Source organism: Rattus rattus, chromosome 14, assembly GCF_011064425.1.
Source record: "Rattus rattus isolate New Zealand chromosome 14, Rrattus_CSIRO_v1, whole genome shotgun sequence".
Taxonomy (NCBI): domain Eukaryota; kingdom Metazoa; phylum Chordata; class Mammalia; order Rodentia; family Muridae; genus Rattus; species Rattus rattus.
In genome coordinates this window covers 60,603,124-60,621,720 of record NC_046167.1, presented here as the reverse complement: position 1 = coordinate 60,621,720, position 18,597 = coordinate 60,603,124, and the positions used below count along the sequence as shown (strand labels likewise).

General features: G+C 44.6%; 1 protein-coding gene across 1 annotated transcript in view; it reads right to left on the bottom strand.

Annotated features, from left to right (window-relative positions):
- Positions 1-451: 451 nt before the first annotated feature.
- The window catches only part of Tmem170b (transmembrane protein 170B), a 32,517-nt gene continuing 14,371 nt past the window's right edge, over positions 452-18,597 (bottom strand). Inside the window, exons 2-3 of the mRNA XM_032884557.1 lie at positions 7,865-8,035; positions 452-1,124 (exon numbers count right to left, since the gene is read on the bottom strand). Of these exons, the coding sequence (XP_032740448.1) occupies positions 994-1,124; positions 7,865-8,035 (302 nt within the window). The 3' untranslated portion in view covers positions 452-993. The remainder of the gene's footprint in view (positions 1,125-7,864; positions 8,036-18,597) is intronic.

Genomic DNA, 18,597 nt, shown 5'->3' with positions numbered 1-18,597 from the left:
CTGCCACACACACAGAGCGAGACACTTTACTGCTCTTCCTATGTAAGGTACTTACTATTTTTCTATAAACGAAGCATTCTTAACCCCAGAGCCTAATTTAGGCCACTCTCAAAGCAGTACTCCAGAATTAAATTTGGGAGGCAAAAAACTCGTTTTGAAGGGTTGAAGAATGCAACATGCATTTCAGACTTTTTCTTACAAAATGTATAAGAAAAATGTAAATTATATTTTTATGACACACAAGTGACAATGTGTCTGACTCATAAAGGTTTGATCCATAAATATAGAATATGATATATGAGGGAAACTATTAAAGGTGTAGGTTACTGGAAAGTGTGCACCCTACGAGTCTATCTGAGTCCGTAGAACAGCTCAGCTAGTCCTCCATTAGGAAGACTAGTAGTTTTCACATAAATTAAATAACAACACAGAGACATATTAAAACCCCAAGTCCCAGAAACACTCAGCTTTAAAACCAAACCTTCCTTAGTATTGAAAGCTCAGTATCTGACATTCACATGGGAGTTAACATAACAAAACAAAGCCTGACTACGTTACCTGAATCCATGTCAAGTATATTCACAGCACTCACCCTAGATCTACACTTGCAAACTGTCACATGATCAATGTTAACAGAAAGGAAAGTTTGGCACATAGATCAATCTCAAAACGTTTCTGTAACTTAACACAACACTGTTGAGAACGATGATTTCAACACCAATGTTAACCTGATTGGCAGCTAAACAAGGTGCTCTTTCTTGCGGCTTCACATAGTGTCTCGTGCACCTTGCCTGGGATGGAGGCACGTAAGGTGCAGTGCGGTAGTGCAATCGCTTGGACGCCAGAGGGCAGGCTTTCCACACAGCTCAGGGTCTTCCCTAGGTTTTGACTTGCTGGATCCCTGCTTGTACCACTTCATTTCAGCTGGTTAGCACTGCACTTCCGGGAATCTGTACACCCATTTCCTTAGTTAAGAAGACATTCCCTCAGAACTCAAAGTGTTGCGAGGATCCTTGAAAAGGAGATGATAAGTGTCAGTACAGTCTGCCCCACACCCCACACCAGGGCTTCCAGGGGGGCCATGTTCTTCCCAGCCACTCTGTAGATGCCAGCCACTGCTGCACCTGTGAGGGAAGCAGAGCACAGAGTCACCCAGGGCACCACCAGACAGACACACGGCTGCCTACCTCAAGCCACCTTTCCAGCAGAATACCTCAGCACATCTTCACCTGATAAGTATTTGCTTCTCCACACGGCTGGTTAAAGTTACCTTTACCATATACCGTAGAACCACCCAATTCGGGAATGGTGCTTTCAACTGGAAGCTAAAAGACACGGTTCATGCTCTCAGTGCTTTTAATGTGGGGATATTTTCAATTAACAATTGCCACTCATGTTTTACTCCAGAATAAACTCTCATCTCCTTAAAATACATACATTGTAAAGGAAAGAAATAGATGCTGGCCCCAGTACTCCATGCACTAATTCTAGCCAGCAGTCACGGCAGGAGGAACATCAGTGCCTCCTAACTAATGGTGCTGGAATAGCCATTCTGCTCCTACCTCACACCATGCTGCCAGGTGGACTAAAGAAAACGCAAAACTAAACCACAAGTGTAAACCTGAAAAGGAAGTAAGTAGGTTCGATATACTAAGAAAGAGGGGGCCTTAAAACCACAAGGAAGGAAAGTAGGGAGGGAGTGAAGAAGAAACGAATCGGAGGGGAGGGAAAGAAAGGGAAAGTAGTAGAAAAGAAAAGGCACAGCGGCCCTTTAATCGCCGCTCTCAGGAAGTGGAGGCAGGTGGTTCCCAGTGAGCTGCAGGCCGGCCTGTCTCTGACTTTCTTTTACCTTCCTGACATGGTCAGGAAATTTTACTCTATTTCTGCAACAGTTTGGATTAAAGAGGAGAGAGGGTTATTGCTCCTTAAAGTTCTGGTAGGGATGCCCTAAATACTGTATTTGGGTCTGGAGATTGGGGCACAGGGCTCTTCAGCGCTTCAGTGACTTAAAATAGTTACTGTTCACTAGTGATTCTCCTGAAGCCCACGCTGACACTGACACTCACTAGCCTACAACTGTCCAGTAAGTGTTACGCTTTAGATTCTCAATCGGTGACTCCACTTCCGTTGTTTCTTCAGTCCCAGTCTGTATCTGACCTAAGGCTTCGCCTGTCGCCAGTCCACTCACTTCTTCATGGCACCAGGCCTCTGTGAATTCTTCTAAACACAACTAACCAAGAGTCACAGGATTTCCTCACACAGTGCAACCACAGTGTGACAAGAAATAACATGCACATCAGCTGTAAGACGATGTTTAGGGTTTGTGCGAAGCACACAGCTCCTACTAAGGACTAGTGAAAGGGAAGATGGGTTCCTTAAGTGGACAAGTCACATACCCTAACATTCCAGAGCTTCCCGAATAAGTTCTAACAAAAACAATACTCATGCTTTGGGGGTGGGGGGGATTCAGCGGATACACAATAACATTCCTGTGAAGGAACAATTCGTCAACATCCGGCTGCACTAACTTTTAACTACCTAGGACACACTCACTATAACAACACACTACAAAACCAGAGGCCTAAGAACTATGGCCCTGCTGAGAGACTAGAAAAAGAAGATGAACAAATGACAAGAGACAAGAGCCAAGAGACGTAGCCCTGGATGTTGAGAATACAGCAAACAAGAAGGCAGCACCCACACACTGATTGGTAACTGACGGGTTACGTCGGTGGGTACTGGGGTAAAAACTACATCATAGGAGGGGATTCCAGCTGATACCGAAAACAAAGGCGACAGTCTGACTAACAGATGACTACCTGTTTCTGTGAATAATCTTCTTTGGAACAAGTGGTGTCCATTCATTTTCCCACATCTATGCTTTGTGCTACAACAGTAGGCTTAGGTAACATAGATCATTGCCTCCTGAGTCTAAACATTTACCATCTGTTCTTTAAAAGATTGCTCCTGACTCTTTGTGGTGGTTTGAAAAGGCCTGGCCTCCACAGACTCATGTCTGAATGTTTGGCCCATAGGGAATGTCACTATTAGGTGGTGTAGCCTTGTTCGAGGAGGTGTGGCTTTATAGGAAGAAGTAGGTCACTGTACAGGGGTGGGGGTGGGGGCTGCTTGAGGTCTTCTATGCTTAAGCTCTGCCCGTGCTTCCCGCCAAGATGATAATAGACTGAACCTCTGAACCTGTGAGCCAGCCCCAATTATATGTTGTCTTTATAAGAGTTGCCTTGGTTACGGTGTCTGTTCACAGCAGTATCCTATGCTAGATGAATGAAAGACTACTATAATAGGTAAAGGTCTAAAATAAAGGATATATATCAGTATCTTTTTATTCTCATATGAAACAAAATTTCTTAATGCCCCAAATTATAAACCCTAAGTGGGAAACAAACAAGCAACCCTTTAAGCTATAGTACATCGCTATTTAAACATTTCTACTCAATAAACTCACTACATGAAGGGAACCAGTAAGAACCTGGGAAAAGTGATTTGCAAAAGCCAGAGCAGCCTAGGCCCTCCGTGTGAGCATGAGAGTGACTGTAAGGTAGTGAGGAGGAGGCAGGGGCAGCCAAAGCAGAGCACAGAATCAAGCAATGTGGCCAAGAGAAAGCTCTGTGAACAGCGAGGGAAGGAAGAGACGTGGAGACTCACCAGTGTACAGAGAAATGCAAATTAAATCAACCAAAAGATGACGCTCTACATCTTTAGATTAGCTAAAATATTTATAAAAGATTAGACAGCTAAAATGGGGTACAATACAGAAATAAACCCATTTCTTCTTTTTTAAAACTTTATTTGTAGCAGGGTGTGGTGGCAAATGACCTTGATCCCAGTACCCAAGGGGCAGCAACAAAGGCAGGCAAGACTTTGAGTTCCAAGGTAGCTCGGTCTACAGAGTGCTGCAGGACAGCCAGGGCTACAAACCCTATCTCAATCAAGTAAACACACACAGACATAGACAGACAGACAGACACACAAGGGGGGGGGCAGAGGCTCTTTATGTATGTAGCAGGGAGCAGGCTGCAGTGTGAAGGTGAGAGCAGGATGCTGGGTGTCCTGGTCCTGGTGTCCTCTCCTGTCACTCTCTACCTTACTTCTTACTGAATTGGAAACTCACCACTTGGCAGCTAGGCTATCCGGATACCCCACTCCCTCCCTAGTGCTGGGGCTACAGGCTTGCATGGCCACACCCAGGGTATTGGAGGGTATTGGAGCACCAACTCAGGTCCTCACATTTACACAGCAAATACTCACACACACTGAGTTACCTCCCTAACACCACTCTAACTCACTCCTTTTCTGCTTAAATCAAACCACACAGTATCTATACAAATCAAATGAGAAGAACAAACAAACGAAAAGCCCAACAACACATCACTTTTCTTGGAAACAAAATCTAAGTAAGAAACATAATGGATATGTCCCAATATCCAATCCATCAGTACTGTACTGATAAGGATAGTTAGCAGCTGCTGAGTTCAATGTACAGCTATGTATAAGCCACTGAGCTACACTAAGAAAAGACATACAGGGCTGCAGAGATAGATCAGTGGTTAAAAGCACTGACCACTGCTCCCGAGGACCCCGGTTTGCTTCTCAGCACCTACATGCTGGCTCACAACCATCTATAAATGTAGTTCCAGGGGATCTGATGCTTCCTTCTAGCCTCTGACAGCACTGCATGAATGTGGTGCACAGATACATATACAAGAAAAACACCCATGTGCATAAAATAAAGTGGAAAAGAGCTTTTAAAAACAAAGAGAAAGAGATGACATACAGCTAAATATTCTAGGTAGTTTTCTTAATGAATCTTTGCTAATCTTTACTAACAAAACATTTGTGTGTTCTTGCTGACCCAAGAACCAAATTTTTACCTGAAATTGTGGCAGACTTACATTTTCAAGAATTTCTAAACATTTCATTGCAGTTTTAAAAATCACTAATTTATCATACTTGTGATGAAGCTGAAAGTGGGTTGGTTATATGTAAGCAGCCATATTAGACATAAATGGAGGTAGAATTAAATTCCCCACACACCCTTCAAAATCTTACAATGACATAACCACATGATTAGTGTTTACAACATCTGAGCAAACTGCTTCTCCGTTCTCTCCCCAGACCGTTACAACAGTAGTCCAGACTCACTGTCCCTGTCTCTTGGAATCAAAGTGACCAGCGCATAGCCATCACCTAGCTCAGACCCTGACACAAGTACACATTCCACTCGTAGCTCTTCCTTCTTCTTCCTTCCCTTCATTCACCTTCTCGATTCTACCGATTTCCTTCCTTCTCTTTCTCTTTCACCCTATCCACCCAGCTAACAGTACTAAGTAGTTCTATTAGTGGGTGTGCAATGAAGGCCCTGCCTTTAAGAGTTTCTCTTGCTTCTTTTCATATAATTTTGTAAAGTTATAAAACAGAATGTCTGAGTGAAGAACTTTGCCTCATACCAACCCCTTTTAAAGTATCTATTTGTGGTCTGGAGATGCTCAGAAGTTCATGTGTACTTCAAAGCCCACCCACAGATGCTCATATACACACACCTCAAAGCCCACCCACAGATACTCATATACACACACCTCAAAGCCCACCCACAGAGGCTCATATACACACACACCCCAAAGCCCACCCACAGATGCTCATATACACACACCTCAAAGCCCACCCACAGAGGCTCATATACACACCTCAAAGCCCACCCACAGAGGCTCATATACACACACCTCAAAGCCCACCCACAGAGGCTCATACACACACCTCAAAGCCCACCCACAGAGGCTCATATACACACCTCAAAGCCCACCCACAGAGCTCATATACACACCTCAAAGCCCACCCACAGGCTCATATACACACCTCAAAGCCCACCCACAGATGCTCACACACACCTCAAAGCCCCACCCACAGAGGCTCATATACACACACCTCAAAGCCCACCCACAGAGGCTCATATATACACACCTCAAAGCCCACCCACAGATGCTCATATACACACACCTCAAAGCCCACCCACAGAGGCTCATATACACACACCTCAAAGCCCACCCACAGAGGCTCATATACACACACCTCAAAGCCCACCCACAGATGCTCATATACACACACCTCAAAGCCCACCCACAGAGGCTCATATACACACACCTCAAAGCCCACCCACAGAGGCTCATATACACACACCTCAAAGCCCACCCACAGAGGCTCATATACACACCCCTCAAAGCCCACCCACAGAGGCTCATATACACACCTCAAAGCCCACCCACAGATGCTCATATACACACACCTCAAAGCCCACCCACAGATGCTCATATCATATACACACACCTCAAAGCCCACCCACAGAGGCTCATATACACACACCTCAAAGCCCACCCACAGAGGCTCATATACACACCTCAAAGCCCACCCACAGATGCTCATATACACACACCTCAAAGCCCACCCACAGAGGTGCATGTATAGCACTTACTGCTCTTGCAGAAACAGGGGTTCAGTTCCCAGCACCTATGTAGCAACTAACAACCAGCTATAACTCCAGTGGATCCTACGTTCTCTTCTGGCCTCTGTATATACTGCATGCACAAGGCACACAGCCATATACACAGGCAAAACACCAACAGGAATCTTTAAAAAAGGAAAAATAAAAATATCTATTTGTTTTCTATGGCCTGCAGGGAAAAACTGCAGACTTTTTGGCTAGCCTTTCAAGACCCTTAGCACTTAACTCCAGTCTCTTCTTGATGATTCTCTGAGAACCCCAAGAGCTAGACCTGCGTCTGGCCTGTTTCAAACCCAACCTGTGACGAAGTGGACAAAAAGCCATAGGATAAAGTCGCACAGTGCTCCAATACAAGCTAACCCAGGGAATCATATATTAAAGAAGGGATTTTTTACAAAAGAGACAAATCACTATTTCCCACAAGTGTGTCATTGCTGTCTTGGTATCAGGAGACATATTTAGACACAGGAAGACCCCTCTCCTCTTTAGGTAAGATACGCTAATCACTCTGAAGCAGGTGGTAGAGGGCCTTGTACTATAAAAATAAGGCCTTCCTCATATTGTGTGGCCTGAATCATCTGAAAGAAAGAAGTCCCTGGTGGAGACCCCGGAACAGATGCATGCAGCAGTAGGCGGTGGCACACAGGGTAGAAGACAGCCACAAGGGGGTGCTGTGTAAGTCTGTGTCTCAAAAGCAGCAGGAAGTAAGTCAGCAGCCTTAAGCACAGCCTGTGAGAAAGCAGCTGTCCTGCTTCCAGGATGCAGCTGGGTTCTGCTCAAGCAGCAGCCCCAGAAACCAGAACTAACTCTGAAGGGCAGGGTGGAGGAGGGCCAAGTTCAGCGTCAGGGGAACAAAACCAAGTGACAGGTTAAGAAAATCCACAAGACAGCTCTACAGAAAACTGCATTTCCTGAAGCAGAGAAGTTCTGTCATGATAAGTGGTACAGGAAAAAATGCAATGTTGTCACAGGCGGATGAGCCCACGGACTCAAAGGCTTTATCTTCGAGTTCTTGAAAGACAGCTGCTACTGTTGGACTTCAGTGCCTATCTTTTTCCTTAGCAGACAGTAGGCATATTTAAAGCAGAAACTTTTGCTATAAAACCCTTTCAGACTGAACCAGTCAGGCCCCTTGCAGATGCCTTTCCTCACAAATCCATGCAGAGCACATACACACAGTGACGCCTTCTGCCTGGCGAGTCAACCATCTCACCTTCGCCTTCGATGCTGTGAAGTGCTGAGGTGCACTCTACAGGAAAGACACTGTTTCTTTTACAGTAAGAACAGCACTTACAAAGCAATATTTGCATATAAAATTATGCCCTTAGACAAAACAAGGCGACTTACTAGTAATCATTGCTCCGGTTACGGAGGCCAGGAAGCCGATGCTGACGGCGATGATGGAGAGCACTCTGCCCTGCCTGTGCCGCTGGAGCATCACAAACATCAGCACGCCTGCAGCACCGTGCACAAACAGAGAGGAGAAGAGAGCCCAGAGGAAGATCCAATACCACATCTCTGAAAGGGAAAGAACAGGTTAGTCCTGCAGACAAGCACAGTTGAGAAGACTCACGAGCACCCATGTATATCAAAGGCCTCATCTGCTATCTGACCCACAGTAGTAAGGCAGCCAGTGACTATCATTAAAGCTAATCAAGGCTTGATGGAAGAATGCTCCATGACCTCAAAAGGTGAAGGCCATACTCTCACTACCTCTCCATACCCCATTTAGAAAGCTGTCTTAACACGCCACAGGGACAGGGCACAGCCCGTTACGTCTTCCAGGCCTCTGCTGCTTCACACTATCCACACACTTCTCATAGAGATTGATGCTCTCTACACTGGTGTAACTCCATCTCCTGCCCACATCCAAGAGACATGCGCAATAGAGGTAGCAGCTACTCTGGGTGGGGCGGAACATTCCCTTTCCCTGGAGATTGACTGACTCATCTCCATCTTTGAGTAACTGGGTTAAACCTGTTTCCTCATCACACAGTGCAGGCCACAGAACAGAAAGAAAAGGAAGAAAGGAAGAGAAGGAGGGAGCAAGGGAGGGAGGGAGGGAGGGAGGGAGGAAAGGAGGAAGGAAGGAAGGAAGGAAGGAGGGAATCCACCAATGACAAGAGGCCACCAAGACTACTATTTCAGCCACTTCCAGGGCCTGTCATATTATATCTTTATACAGAATAGTTTCTCTGTAATTAAACACCTGGTTCATGTGAAGCAGTTCAGGAAAGGTTGCTTCTAACTGAAAAGCCAACACCATGTTTAGCCACCCTTGAGAGGGTCATCTTTGGTATGCAAACACTCTGTGAGGAAGGGTCTCCTCCGCTATTTGTGCTACTTGTACTTTCTGTCAAGTCTTATGAGGGGACACTTTTTAAAAGTAAGACTATTTTTCCAAACATCATAGTGGAAATTTATAACCACGAAATTACCATGAAAAACAGTATGGCAGTTCCTCACAAAACCTAAGAACCAAACTACCATACGATCCAATGCCATTTCTTGGTGTGTATCTAAGCTCATTAGATTTTACTGTCAACTTGACAAAACCCAGAGTCTCCTGGGAAAAGGGACCTCAACTGAAGAGCTGCCCAGATCATTTGGTCTGCAGCCCTGTCTGTGAGGGGTTGTCTGGACTGATGAGTGTTTTGAGTGTGCACAGTCATTCCTAGACTACTAAGAAATCTAGTTGGGGACTAGAAAGACAGTCCAGCAGTTAAAACTCGAGTTATCTTCCTAGCACACAACATGGTGGCACAAACCTGTCTTTAGTACAGTTCAGGGCATCCATGTGCACCTGGTACACATATACAGGTAGGCGAAACACTCACACACATAAAAGAAAAGTAAGTAATCACTAAGAAAGCCAGTTGATCAGTTAGCATGCCAAAGTAAAGGGGGCCCCAACACTAGATGGAGAGCTATAGGCAATTAATGACTGCTGAGAGGGAAAAGCCACTCTTCAGAGACTAGTCTCTTAACTGGTTCTCCAATGCCAAGTGGTCAGCCTGAAAAATATACACACAAGCACAACTAAGTAGACTGGCAGGTTCTGGTTATGTGCATACACATATATAATGAAAAAGAGAAAAGCGGTAATTAGGAAATGAGGAGGGAGGGTAGGAGGGAAGGAAGGATTAAGGAAGAAAAGCAAGCAGGCAAGCATATATTCCAGCTATGCCCTTAGAACTTCTAAGAGGCCAGAATAAAGAGGGATGAACTAATTCCTAAGCAGAGGAAATTTCAAGACGGCATAGCACTGAGTCTGTGATGTGACTATTACTGATTACTCTGACGCAGGCTTACAATAGAGAAAAGCAACAGGCAGGGCAAAGGGAAAGAATGTGTAGCTTGGAGAGGAAGAGAATGGTAGGAAGCATAAGGCTGCCATAAAGACATCTGCTGGGGAGAAGGCTGTGATTTTTAGAGAGATAAACATTGCTAATTTTAATCGTGCTCTGCACTGGGATAAAAGGTACTCTGAAGGAAAGGCCTCTCCTGGCTAAGCATACAACTTGTGACAGGAGAAGTCGAAGGGTTTTTTTTGTTCCCAAAACAAACATCTAGCCAAGGCTTTTCGCAGCTTCAGTACATTGAAGCTTCTGCAACTATGGTTCAAGGGAAGGGCCAGTGTCTAGTCCACGCTGGCCGCTGAACTTGGCAGTGTCATCCACATGTTGTTTTTGGAGGCATGAAAGACGCATGATTAAGAAAGTCATTGGTTCTTTCTCCAGAATTCCAGAGAGCTGCTCTATTTGTCAGGGTTTTCTAGAGAAGAAAAACTGATAGACTGAATCTATACATACATTAAATGGGATTTATTATGTCTGGCTAGTCCAACAATAGCTGTCTCCTAACAGAAAAGCTAAGGGTCCTGTGGCTGTTTAGTCTATGGGGCTGGATATCTCAGCTGTCCCACGCTGGTGCTCATGTTTCAGGAAGGTCCTGGGGAGAGCTGCCCGTATCCAGTTGAAGGTTGAAGAAGTTGTTCTAACATCAGCAAAGGAATGCCCAAACAGCACGACAGATGAATTTGCCAGCCAGAGTGAAAACAAGCAAGCGAACAGCAAAAGCTCCCTTCTTTAATGTCCTTTAGTGGGAAGCCACAAGGTGTGGGCTAGATTTAAAGTGAGTCTTCCAACCTCAAATGATACAGATTTAGGGCTGATCTTCCACAACAATGATCCTATCAAGGAAAATTCTACATAGGTTTGCCCAACTGCTTGGTTTTAATTACTTTGGACTCAGTCAAAGTTGACAAACAAGACTAGTTATCTCAGTTCCTGAGGCCAGGCAACATATGGCAAGGACAAAGCCTCTGAGAGGCCACTGTGTGAAGTTGTGAACTTTGTAAAGCCTATGTTGTGGCAGAGATCCCAACATGTTGGGGGATACCAGAGCCTTACATGCTAAGGAGTGTTGGGCCCTACCTTGGTGTTTCCCTTCCCCCTCGCTGAGCCTTTTAGCCTGCTATAGCAAGAAGTTGTTTACTCCCTTGGCAGCTGCTCTTAGCCCCTGATTTGAGGCTGGGATTTTCCATGGCACCATTCCTCCCCACCGAGCCTTCCAGCTTGTTGTTGTTTAAGAAGTTGTTTATGCCCCTGATTGGGCCCGGAACTTTCCACCACACAGACTTTTCCTGTTTTCCTGGTTGGGGATTTTCACCTGCCTTGTTGTTTTCCACGGCTTTTGCCTCGCATATATAAGGAGATCTCAGTAAAGCCTTGGTGGCACTCGCTGAAAACGGGTGACCCATGTATGTGTTTTCTTTCAATCCCGTAGACCTACGCCCGATATTCACACACTGGTGGCGCAGGACAAAGGCAGGTCTGCCTAAAGCAAAGAGAACCAGCCCCCAAGCGAGATGCATGTTGCAGGCAGCGAAGCTGGAGGACAGCCTCTAAGCCCTTTAAACTGAAACTCTTAATACTGGATGCAAAGATACAGGATTTGGGGTTTTCCCCACTAGGTTTCAGTTTTGCTTTGGTCTGGTATTTCCTCACTATGCCCCCATTCCTCCCTCTTATGGAATGTGAACGTATATTCTGTGGCATTATATGCTGAAAGTATATAATTTGTTTTTTAGTCTCATGGTTGAGTCACAGTTAAGACTTTTCTTGGAAATACCTCAAGTGACTTTGAACTTCTGAACAATGCTGCAGCTGTTGAAAGACTATAGGGACTTTAAAGTTGGATTAAAAGCATTTTTGTATCATGAGATGGCCATGAGCCTCTGGAAGCCAGCGGCAGAAATGGTGGCGTGAAGAAGAACTGTCTGTCCGTTGGCTCGTCTATTTGTGCACTTGATCCCCAGTTGGTGGTGGTATTTGGGAAAGACACGGAACCTTTAGGAAGTGGAGCTTTATGGAATGAAGTACTTCTCATTTAGGCTTTGAGAGTTTATAGACTCACTTCCCTTTCTGCCCTGTTCTCTATCTCCGCTTCTTGTGGGTAGAAGACATGTGAACTGTAAGCCAAAATAAACCTATCATCTTTAAGTTGATTTCGGTCAAAGTATTTTATCACAGAAACAGAAGACTAAGACAATACCCAAAAGGATGAAGATAGACTAGCTGCTTCAAGAGATACTGGCATGTATGCTCATGCAAGCATATCCACCACAGATGGGAGGTAGAAGCAACCCACGTGTGCAACAACACATGAATGATCACACACACACACACACACACACACACACACCACACACGGGGGGGGGGGAGGGTGAGCTATCTTGGGAAATGATTCAGTTTTAAAAAGAAAACAAATTATGTCACATGGCTCAGCTTGGATGAACCTTGAGTACATCTGTTGAGTGGACTGAACAGTCACCGAAGGACGTACATTATATGATCTTTATGAGTACTGTTGGTCACTTAGTAATAACCAATCCCAAGTGGAGGACATCCCCATTTTACCTCTGGTCAGAAATATTCGTGAGAACAGGAAACAGAGATTGGCTATGCAGTTTAGGAGCTGGGTCCTCAAAAGTGAACAATTCCATTCTGGTCCTTGGCCAGAAGCAGGAACTGCCTTTGGTTTTTCGGCTGGGTATCAGTAAGTCAGGAAAGCGTCCTGGTCTCTTATGTCCTCCTACATGAACATCCCTGTCTGCAGGCTGTGCTTGGGCGGGTGACTCAAACTCCAGTCCAGACATTCATCCCCTCTACTGAACAGCTTTGGAGCAAGGACTCCACATTTCCATGGTAATAAGTTATATCTATTCCCCAATTTCAGCCTATCTCCTAAATGACTTTAGGTCCCCATTCTTCAGGGGGGAATGTTACAGGATCCTTAAAGGCTACTGAGTATGGATCCCTTCTATAATCTATTCTGGCCCTAGGTCAAGACATGGTATTCTGATCTGTTCGGAAGGTCACATTACAATGTTGTCTCCTCCGTTGAGAGTTAATCTAGCTGGATGGGATGCCCCTCAGAAGTCTAATGAGTCTAATGTAAGGGGGGGAGGGAGGGAGAGAGAGAGAGGTGACTGTCACCTTGATGAGACAATGTCCTGACCTCCCCGAGGCCTGCTCTTGGAGCAGGCACTTGCAGAGCTGGCTGCTGTCAGCAGCTCGGCCTTCCTAGGTTCGGAGTCACCTGCTCCTGCACGACCTGCCGGTTCTCACTTAGGAGGGAGCAGACACCACAACCCCCTTGGCATTCCTGGCCAGAGAATCAAAGACAACCTCTGCTTCTGGACAAGGACAAGAACTCAAGCGTCCAGGACCTAGTTACTTACCTTACTGTCTTTTTACCTCTTCCTTCCCTTTAGATACAAGCCAGAGCCTGGAAAGCTTCCTCAGACACTGCATTTCCTTCCTTTTCCTCTGAAGACACACCCTGCTCCTTGTCTTGTGTGCCAAGGGGCTGTTTGCTGGCCTCAACACCTAACTCGAAAGGCATGATTTCCCCTATTCTAACTCTCATGCTCCTTACTCCTGACAGCTGCTAAGATTCCCAGTCTGCCTTCCCCACTGTTCTGTTTTGTGTTTTTTTAATTAATTAATTTATTTATTATATATAAGTACACTGCAGCTGTCTTCAGTCATTACAGATGGTTGTGAGCCACCATGTGGTTGCTGGGATTTGAACTCAGGACCTCTGGAAGAGCAGTCAGTGCTCTTAACCACTGAGCCATTTCTCCAGGCCTTGTTTTGTATTTTTGGGGATTTTTGTTTTGTTTTGTTTTGTTTTTTCAAAAACAAAACAAAACAAAAAAAACTCCAGTAAAATTATCCTTGAGCTACCTTCTGAGTTTGTTTTTAAATTCTTATTCATGAGACTAAAAGCCAAAGAGACTAATTTCTTGAGTCACATATAGCCTCTAAGGTGGGCTCCCAAAATCCTCTAGTATGGGGAAATTCCAGATGTTGAACTGGCATCTGAAGTTAGCCAGTCTGTGGGATTGAGCCTTGACTGGTGGGATCAGGTGTTAACTGCAGGTGAAATGTCAGAATTGAACTGAATGGCAGGACACCTAGTTGATGCCTAGGAGAGCTGCTTGTCACACTGGTCACAGAGTCTTCCCTGTGAGAGTAAGTAAGAAATGTGTTTCATATGTTTATTTTTATAACCACTATTTTAAAAGATAAATAAGATAAACTGGGTAAAACATGTATATAAATTTCTAACATTTACTTTTAAGTGAAGACAATAAATGACAAAAAAAATTAAAAACAAAACTATCTTGAAAATGAAGAAAGGTACAAAAGGGCAACATAAGATGTATCTGTGGCAATGGGGCTGCTCTGCACTGGGTATCAGTAAGTCACTGTGTGAGCCACACAGCCACACACACTAAACCTGTTCGTTCTCTCTCTCGCGCTCTCGCTCGCTCTCTCTCTCTCTCTCTCTCTCTCTCTCTCCCTCTCTCTCTCTCTCTCCCTCCCTCGATTGCTCACATGCACGAACACACTGTGTGTGAGAGAGACAGAGAGAGAGGTGTACAAATGAGAACAAGTACATCCACAAGTCTGGAGGAAGCTGAGTATGGTTGGCAGACCGAGTCAACGTCAGTCGGCTGCAGCACACTGTGGGCTTCTAAGACGCCCCTCAGGCCAGCTGGATAAAAGGCTCACCAGCTCTCTCCTACATATTATTTCCTACCACTGCTGTGGAGTTATAATTACCTCAGAATGAAAGGTTTAATCACTAGGAAGAGAAGGACAGAATTACAGAAAACAAAATTGAGAGCATGGACTCTCCTGCTACACACAGAACGGACCTAGAACACTTGATTGTTTCAAGCAGGAGACATCTGATATGTTTCATAATGTGTGCTAAATAAAATACCACACATACTTCCCAACAATTAAAGGTAGAGACTCTGATAGTTAAGGGAAAAGGTGCTTTCCTATCACAGTAAAACAGCTTCAATTATAAGTTCCATTAAGAATTCAAAAGTTTAATTAGTTTGGCAGATATCTGTATATTAAAGGATATACTTCCTCAGAGTGAACCCAAAAAAGTGAAATGTAAGGAAGATTAGTGTCACAAGTAAGCTCCTGCCGCATCCTACTCTGGGCCAGCACAATCTCATGGTGGTCACAAGCACTCCAGTACCAGAAGTTAACAAAAGTCTGTATGTCCAGCAAACTCAGGAAAACCAAACACATTTTCTTACTCCAAGGTCCTCTTCCAATGTCCTTGTAATACACAAGGGAGCAACTCTTGATTACATAGACACAGGGTTATCTAACATAAAAGGGGGATTGTTTACTCACTGAATAGATTACCTCTATACAGTAAATGCACTTAATAGGGAGTTTCTCAAGCTCAATGTTTCATAAAGATCCAAGATATCAAAAGAACAATACACTAAAATACAACCTCATGAGGTCCTGAGGTCCAGCCCAGTGTCATCTGTCGAGTGAACTCTCTGAACTAACTACCCCAAAGTTAAACTTATGCTCACAGTTCAACTTTACTCTCTCTTAATTATGCTAATTTATTACTCATTTCGAGAGCACCGACCTCTGCTGCTAACGTTATTAGGTTGGATTCGGAGTTGCTACTATTGTTCTTAATTTCCTGGCATTTCAACATGGCCTTCAGGATAGACACAGCCTCCGGAACTCTTGGTCACCCTGGGCAAGCAAGTCTGACTAAGACTCAATCGCCAGTGGTAATCACAGAAAACCTTTGATTGGCTCAAGTAAAGAGAATTACAAGACTTCAGTAACAGGTACCCACAGCCCCAAGGAGGAATGATACCAAGAGGGTACTCAGAGCCCTTTCCTCATTTGTTGCATCCACCAAACAATGTATCACTAGAATGTATTCATTTGGAAAAGCCATATATCTGAGTATTTGTACTAAAACCACCATCTCAGTTAACAAACTTCTGCTCTGATGTGAATGACATGCAATACGGTGGAACTGAGTGCAGTACATCTCACTTGATCACAGCACATATTTTGGGCAAATGCAAGCCCAATATATCAAGATGTCCTCTTGTGGTATTGGGCCTATCCTGCATGGCTCCAAGGACTGATCTGACCAGAATTATGAAGGAAAGGAGGGAAGGAGGGAGGGAGGGAGGGAGGGAGGGAGGGAAGGAAGGAAAGAAAGAAGAAGGAAAGGACAGATGGACAGATAAACACAGAGACTGGGTAGACTAGTCTCTCTGATGGAGAAGCCACAATACCGCAGAAGCTTAGCATGTTTATTATATAGTTGAACAGGGAGGCAAGGCTATTACATATAGATAAACAAGGGGCAAGTTTACTGGGAAGACAGTAGGAACAGTCTTCAGGAGGCAAATATCAGGGGGCAAGAAAGCTAGGACAAATTATTTCTGCATATAGGATCAACATGCACGCTTGGACCAGAGAAGGCTCTGCTAACCCTCTGAGCCTCACCTGAGGAAAAGCTTGCCCATTTCCAATGGGCCTCAGGAAGTGAGGCTTTGGTCCTTGACATGGGCAGCTCATGTGAACAACATACACCCACTCATGACTTCACACACTCAGCTTCCTCTGCTCCCCACAGTCTTACACTCTGCTTTGCATTTGACCCAACCAGGCTTCATGTTTTGGGTCTTATAACAACTTCCAAAACAGAGATCATTAAGAACAGGGAGCATGGTGAAAACCAGTGCAAAGCTGCATGGCACGCTACAAAGCCCACAGATCCATCAATGGCAGGATCAGGCTAAACTATGCATTGCAGAACAGGTAGCAAAGCTTGACCAGAATGTTCATTAACAGTTTCCAAATATCCAACAACTGGCTGACCGGCAGTAGTCACAATTCTAATCCCCCATTCCCCTTCCTGAGCTTAACCAAATCTGGATTTGCTGATGTGTGAGCACTGACCTGGACCACTCTGCTGACAGCAATGTCCACTATCTCAGAGACGGAAAGTGGGGCTTTGCAAGCACTGGGAGAGCTGGATGGAGGCAGCTGTTTAAGCTACACAGCTAATGTGAACAAGTAGACCCATCCCCACCCCATCCCGCCCTCACCCCACCCCTGCTTCTGTCTGTCCAACTTCTATCAAGCCCCTCCATCTAAGCAATAAAGGAAAGAGGCCACATTAGGTGACACTGCTGATGCTAAACAAAATATAAAACAAACAGCTAAAAATTACCATACATGAAGTGAACACTTTGAAGTGCTTCATGCAAATAATCACAGTGCTCACTGGAAGAGACACGTCTTCTTCCAGCACACAACACAGTCTGCCTAGTCCTTTGCCACAGGCAGGGCTACCTTCCCCTACACCAACTTCACCTGGGTCAGTGCAGTGTTTGCTTATGTTCTGGTGAGGCTGAGAGGAAAATGCACTCTAGTTTCCAAACAACACTAGAATAGCTCGCTCCCATCTGTAACACCCACCAGCCCTGGTTACCAAGTCACTTGCTATCTTCTATGCTTTTGTTCTTCATCTGAACAAACACAGCTTATGATAAATTAATCTCTTGAGACACCTAGAAATCACTGAGTAAAAACATCAGAGAAAGGCAGACACTGGATGATCCTGCTTGTTAGAAACCAACCAAAGACTTGGTATCAGATATGTAAGATGGATGCCGGGTAACAGTATTTTAGAGTGTTCACTTTTGAACATAGTCTAAAATACTTTTGAACATTTGTACTGAAAATATAGTTTTTAAAAATTAGGCTTTATAAAATTTTTCAATTCATCAAAGGAGATAAAACACTCTATTAAGCTAATGGCTGCTCCTGAGAATTACCTAAAAAGCAACTTCGTTCCTGGAGGTAAGACCTAATCAATTATATTTCTATCAAATCCTTCTAGTAGTCATAATGTGTAGCACAGATGGAAATAGTAGGCTACAATTACATAAAAATGTTTATTTAAATATTCTAGTACAAGAATAACTTCTATCATTAGACACACATTGAACATTTAGTCCTTAAAAAAAGAACAATGGGCTGGACAGTAGTGGTGCACACCTTTAATCCCAGTACTCGGGAGACAGAGGCAGGAGGATCTCTGTCAGTTCGAGGCCAGCCCAATCATCAAAGTTAGTTCCGAGACGGCCAGGGCTGTTACACAGAGAACTCCTGTGTGAAAGAAACAAAAAAGCAAACAAACAAAAAAAACCCCAAAACAAAACAAAGGAGAACCATGGGACTGGAGAGATGGCTGCGCTGGCTAAGAGGGCTTGACAGGAGGACCTGCGCTCAGACCCCAGCACGGAAGCTGGGTAAGTGGCCCACGCCTGTAACTCTAGGTCAGAGAAGGGGCGAAGCAGGAAGACGGCCATGTCTTACTGACTTCTCTGCCCTCCCAGACAGTGATAGACGAGGGCACTTGATGTCATCTTATGGCTCCCATGCATGAGCAGGCATGCATTCCGTCAGCGCGCACACACACACACACACACACGCACACACACACACACACGCATGCATGCACACACATACACACACACGCACACACACACACGTACGCACGCACACCTTTGAAATAAAGTTACCAACAAACAGATAAAAACTCACTGTTCAACATACTCTCTGCCTCAAGATGAAAAACACACCTACAAAAGACTACATTTGGGGACTCTTCATAATTTTCTACTTTTATGTAAATACGTAATACTTTTA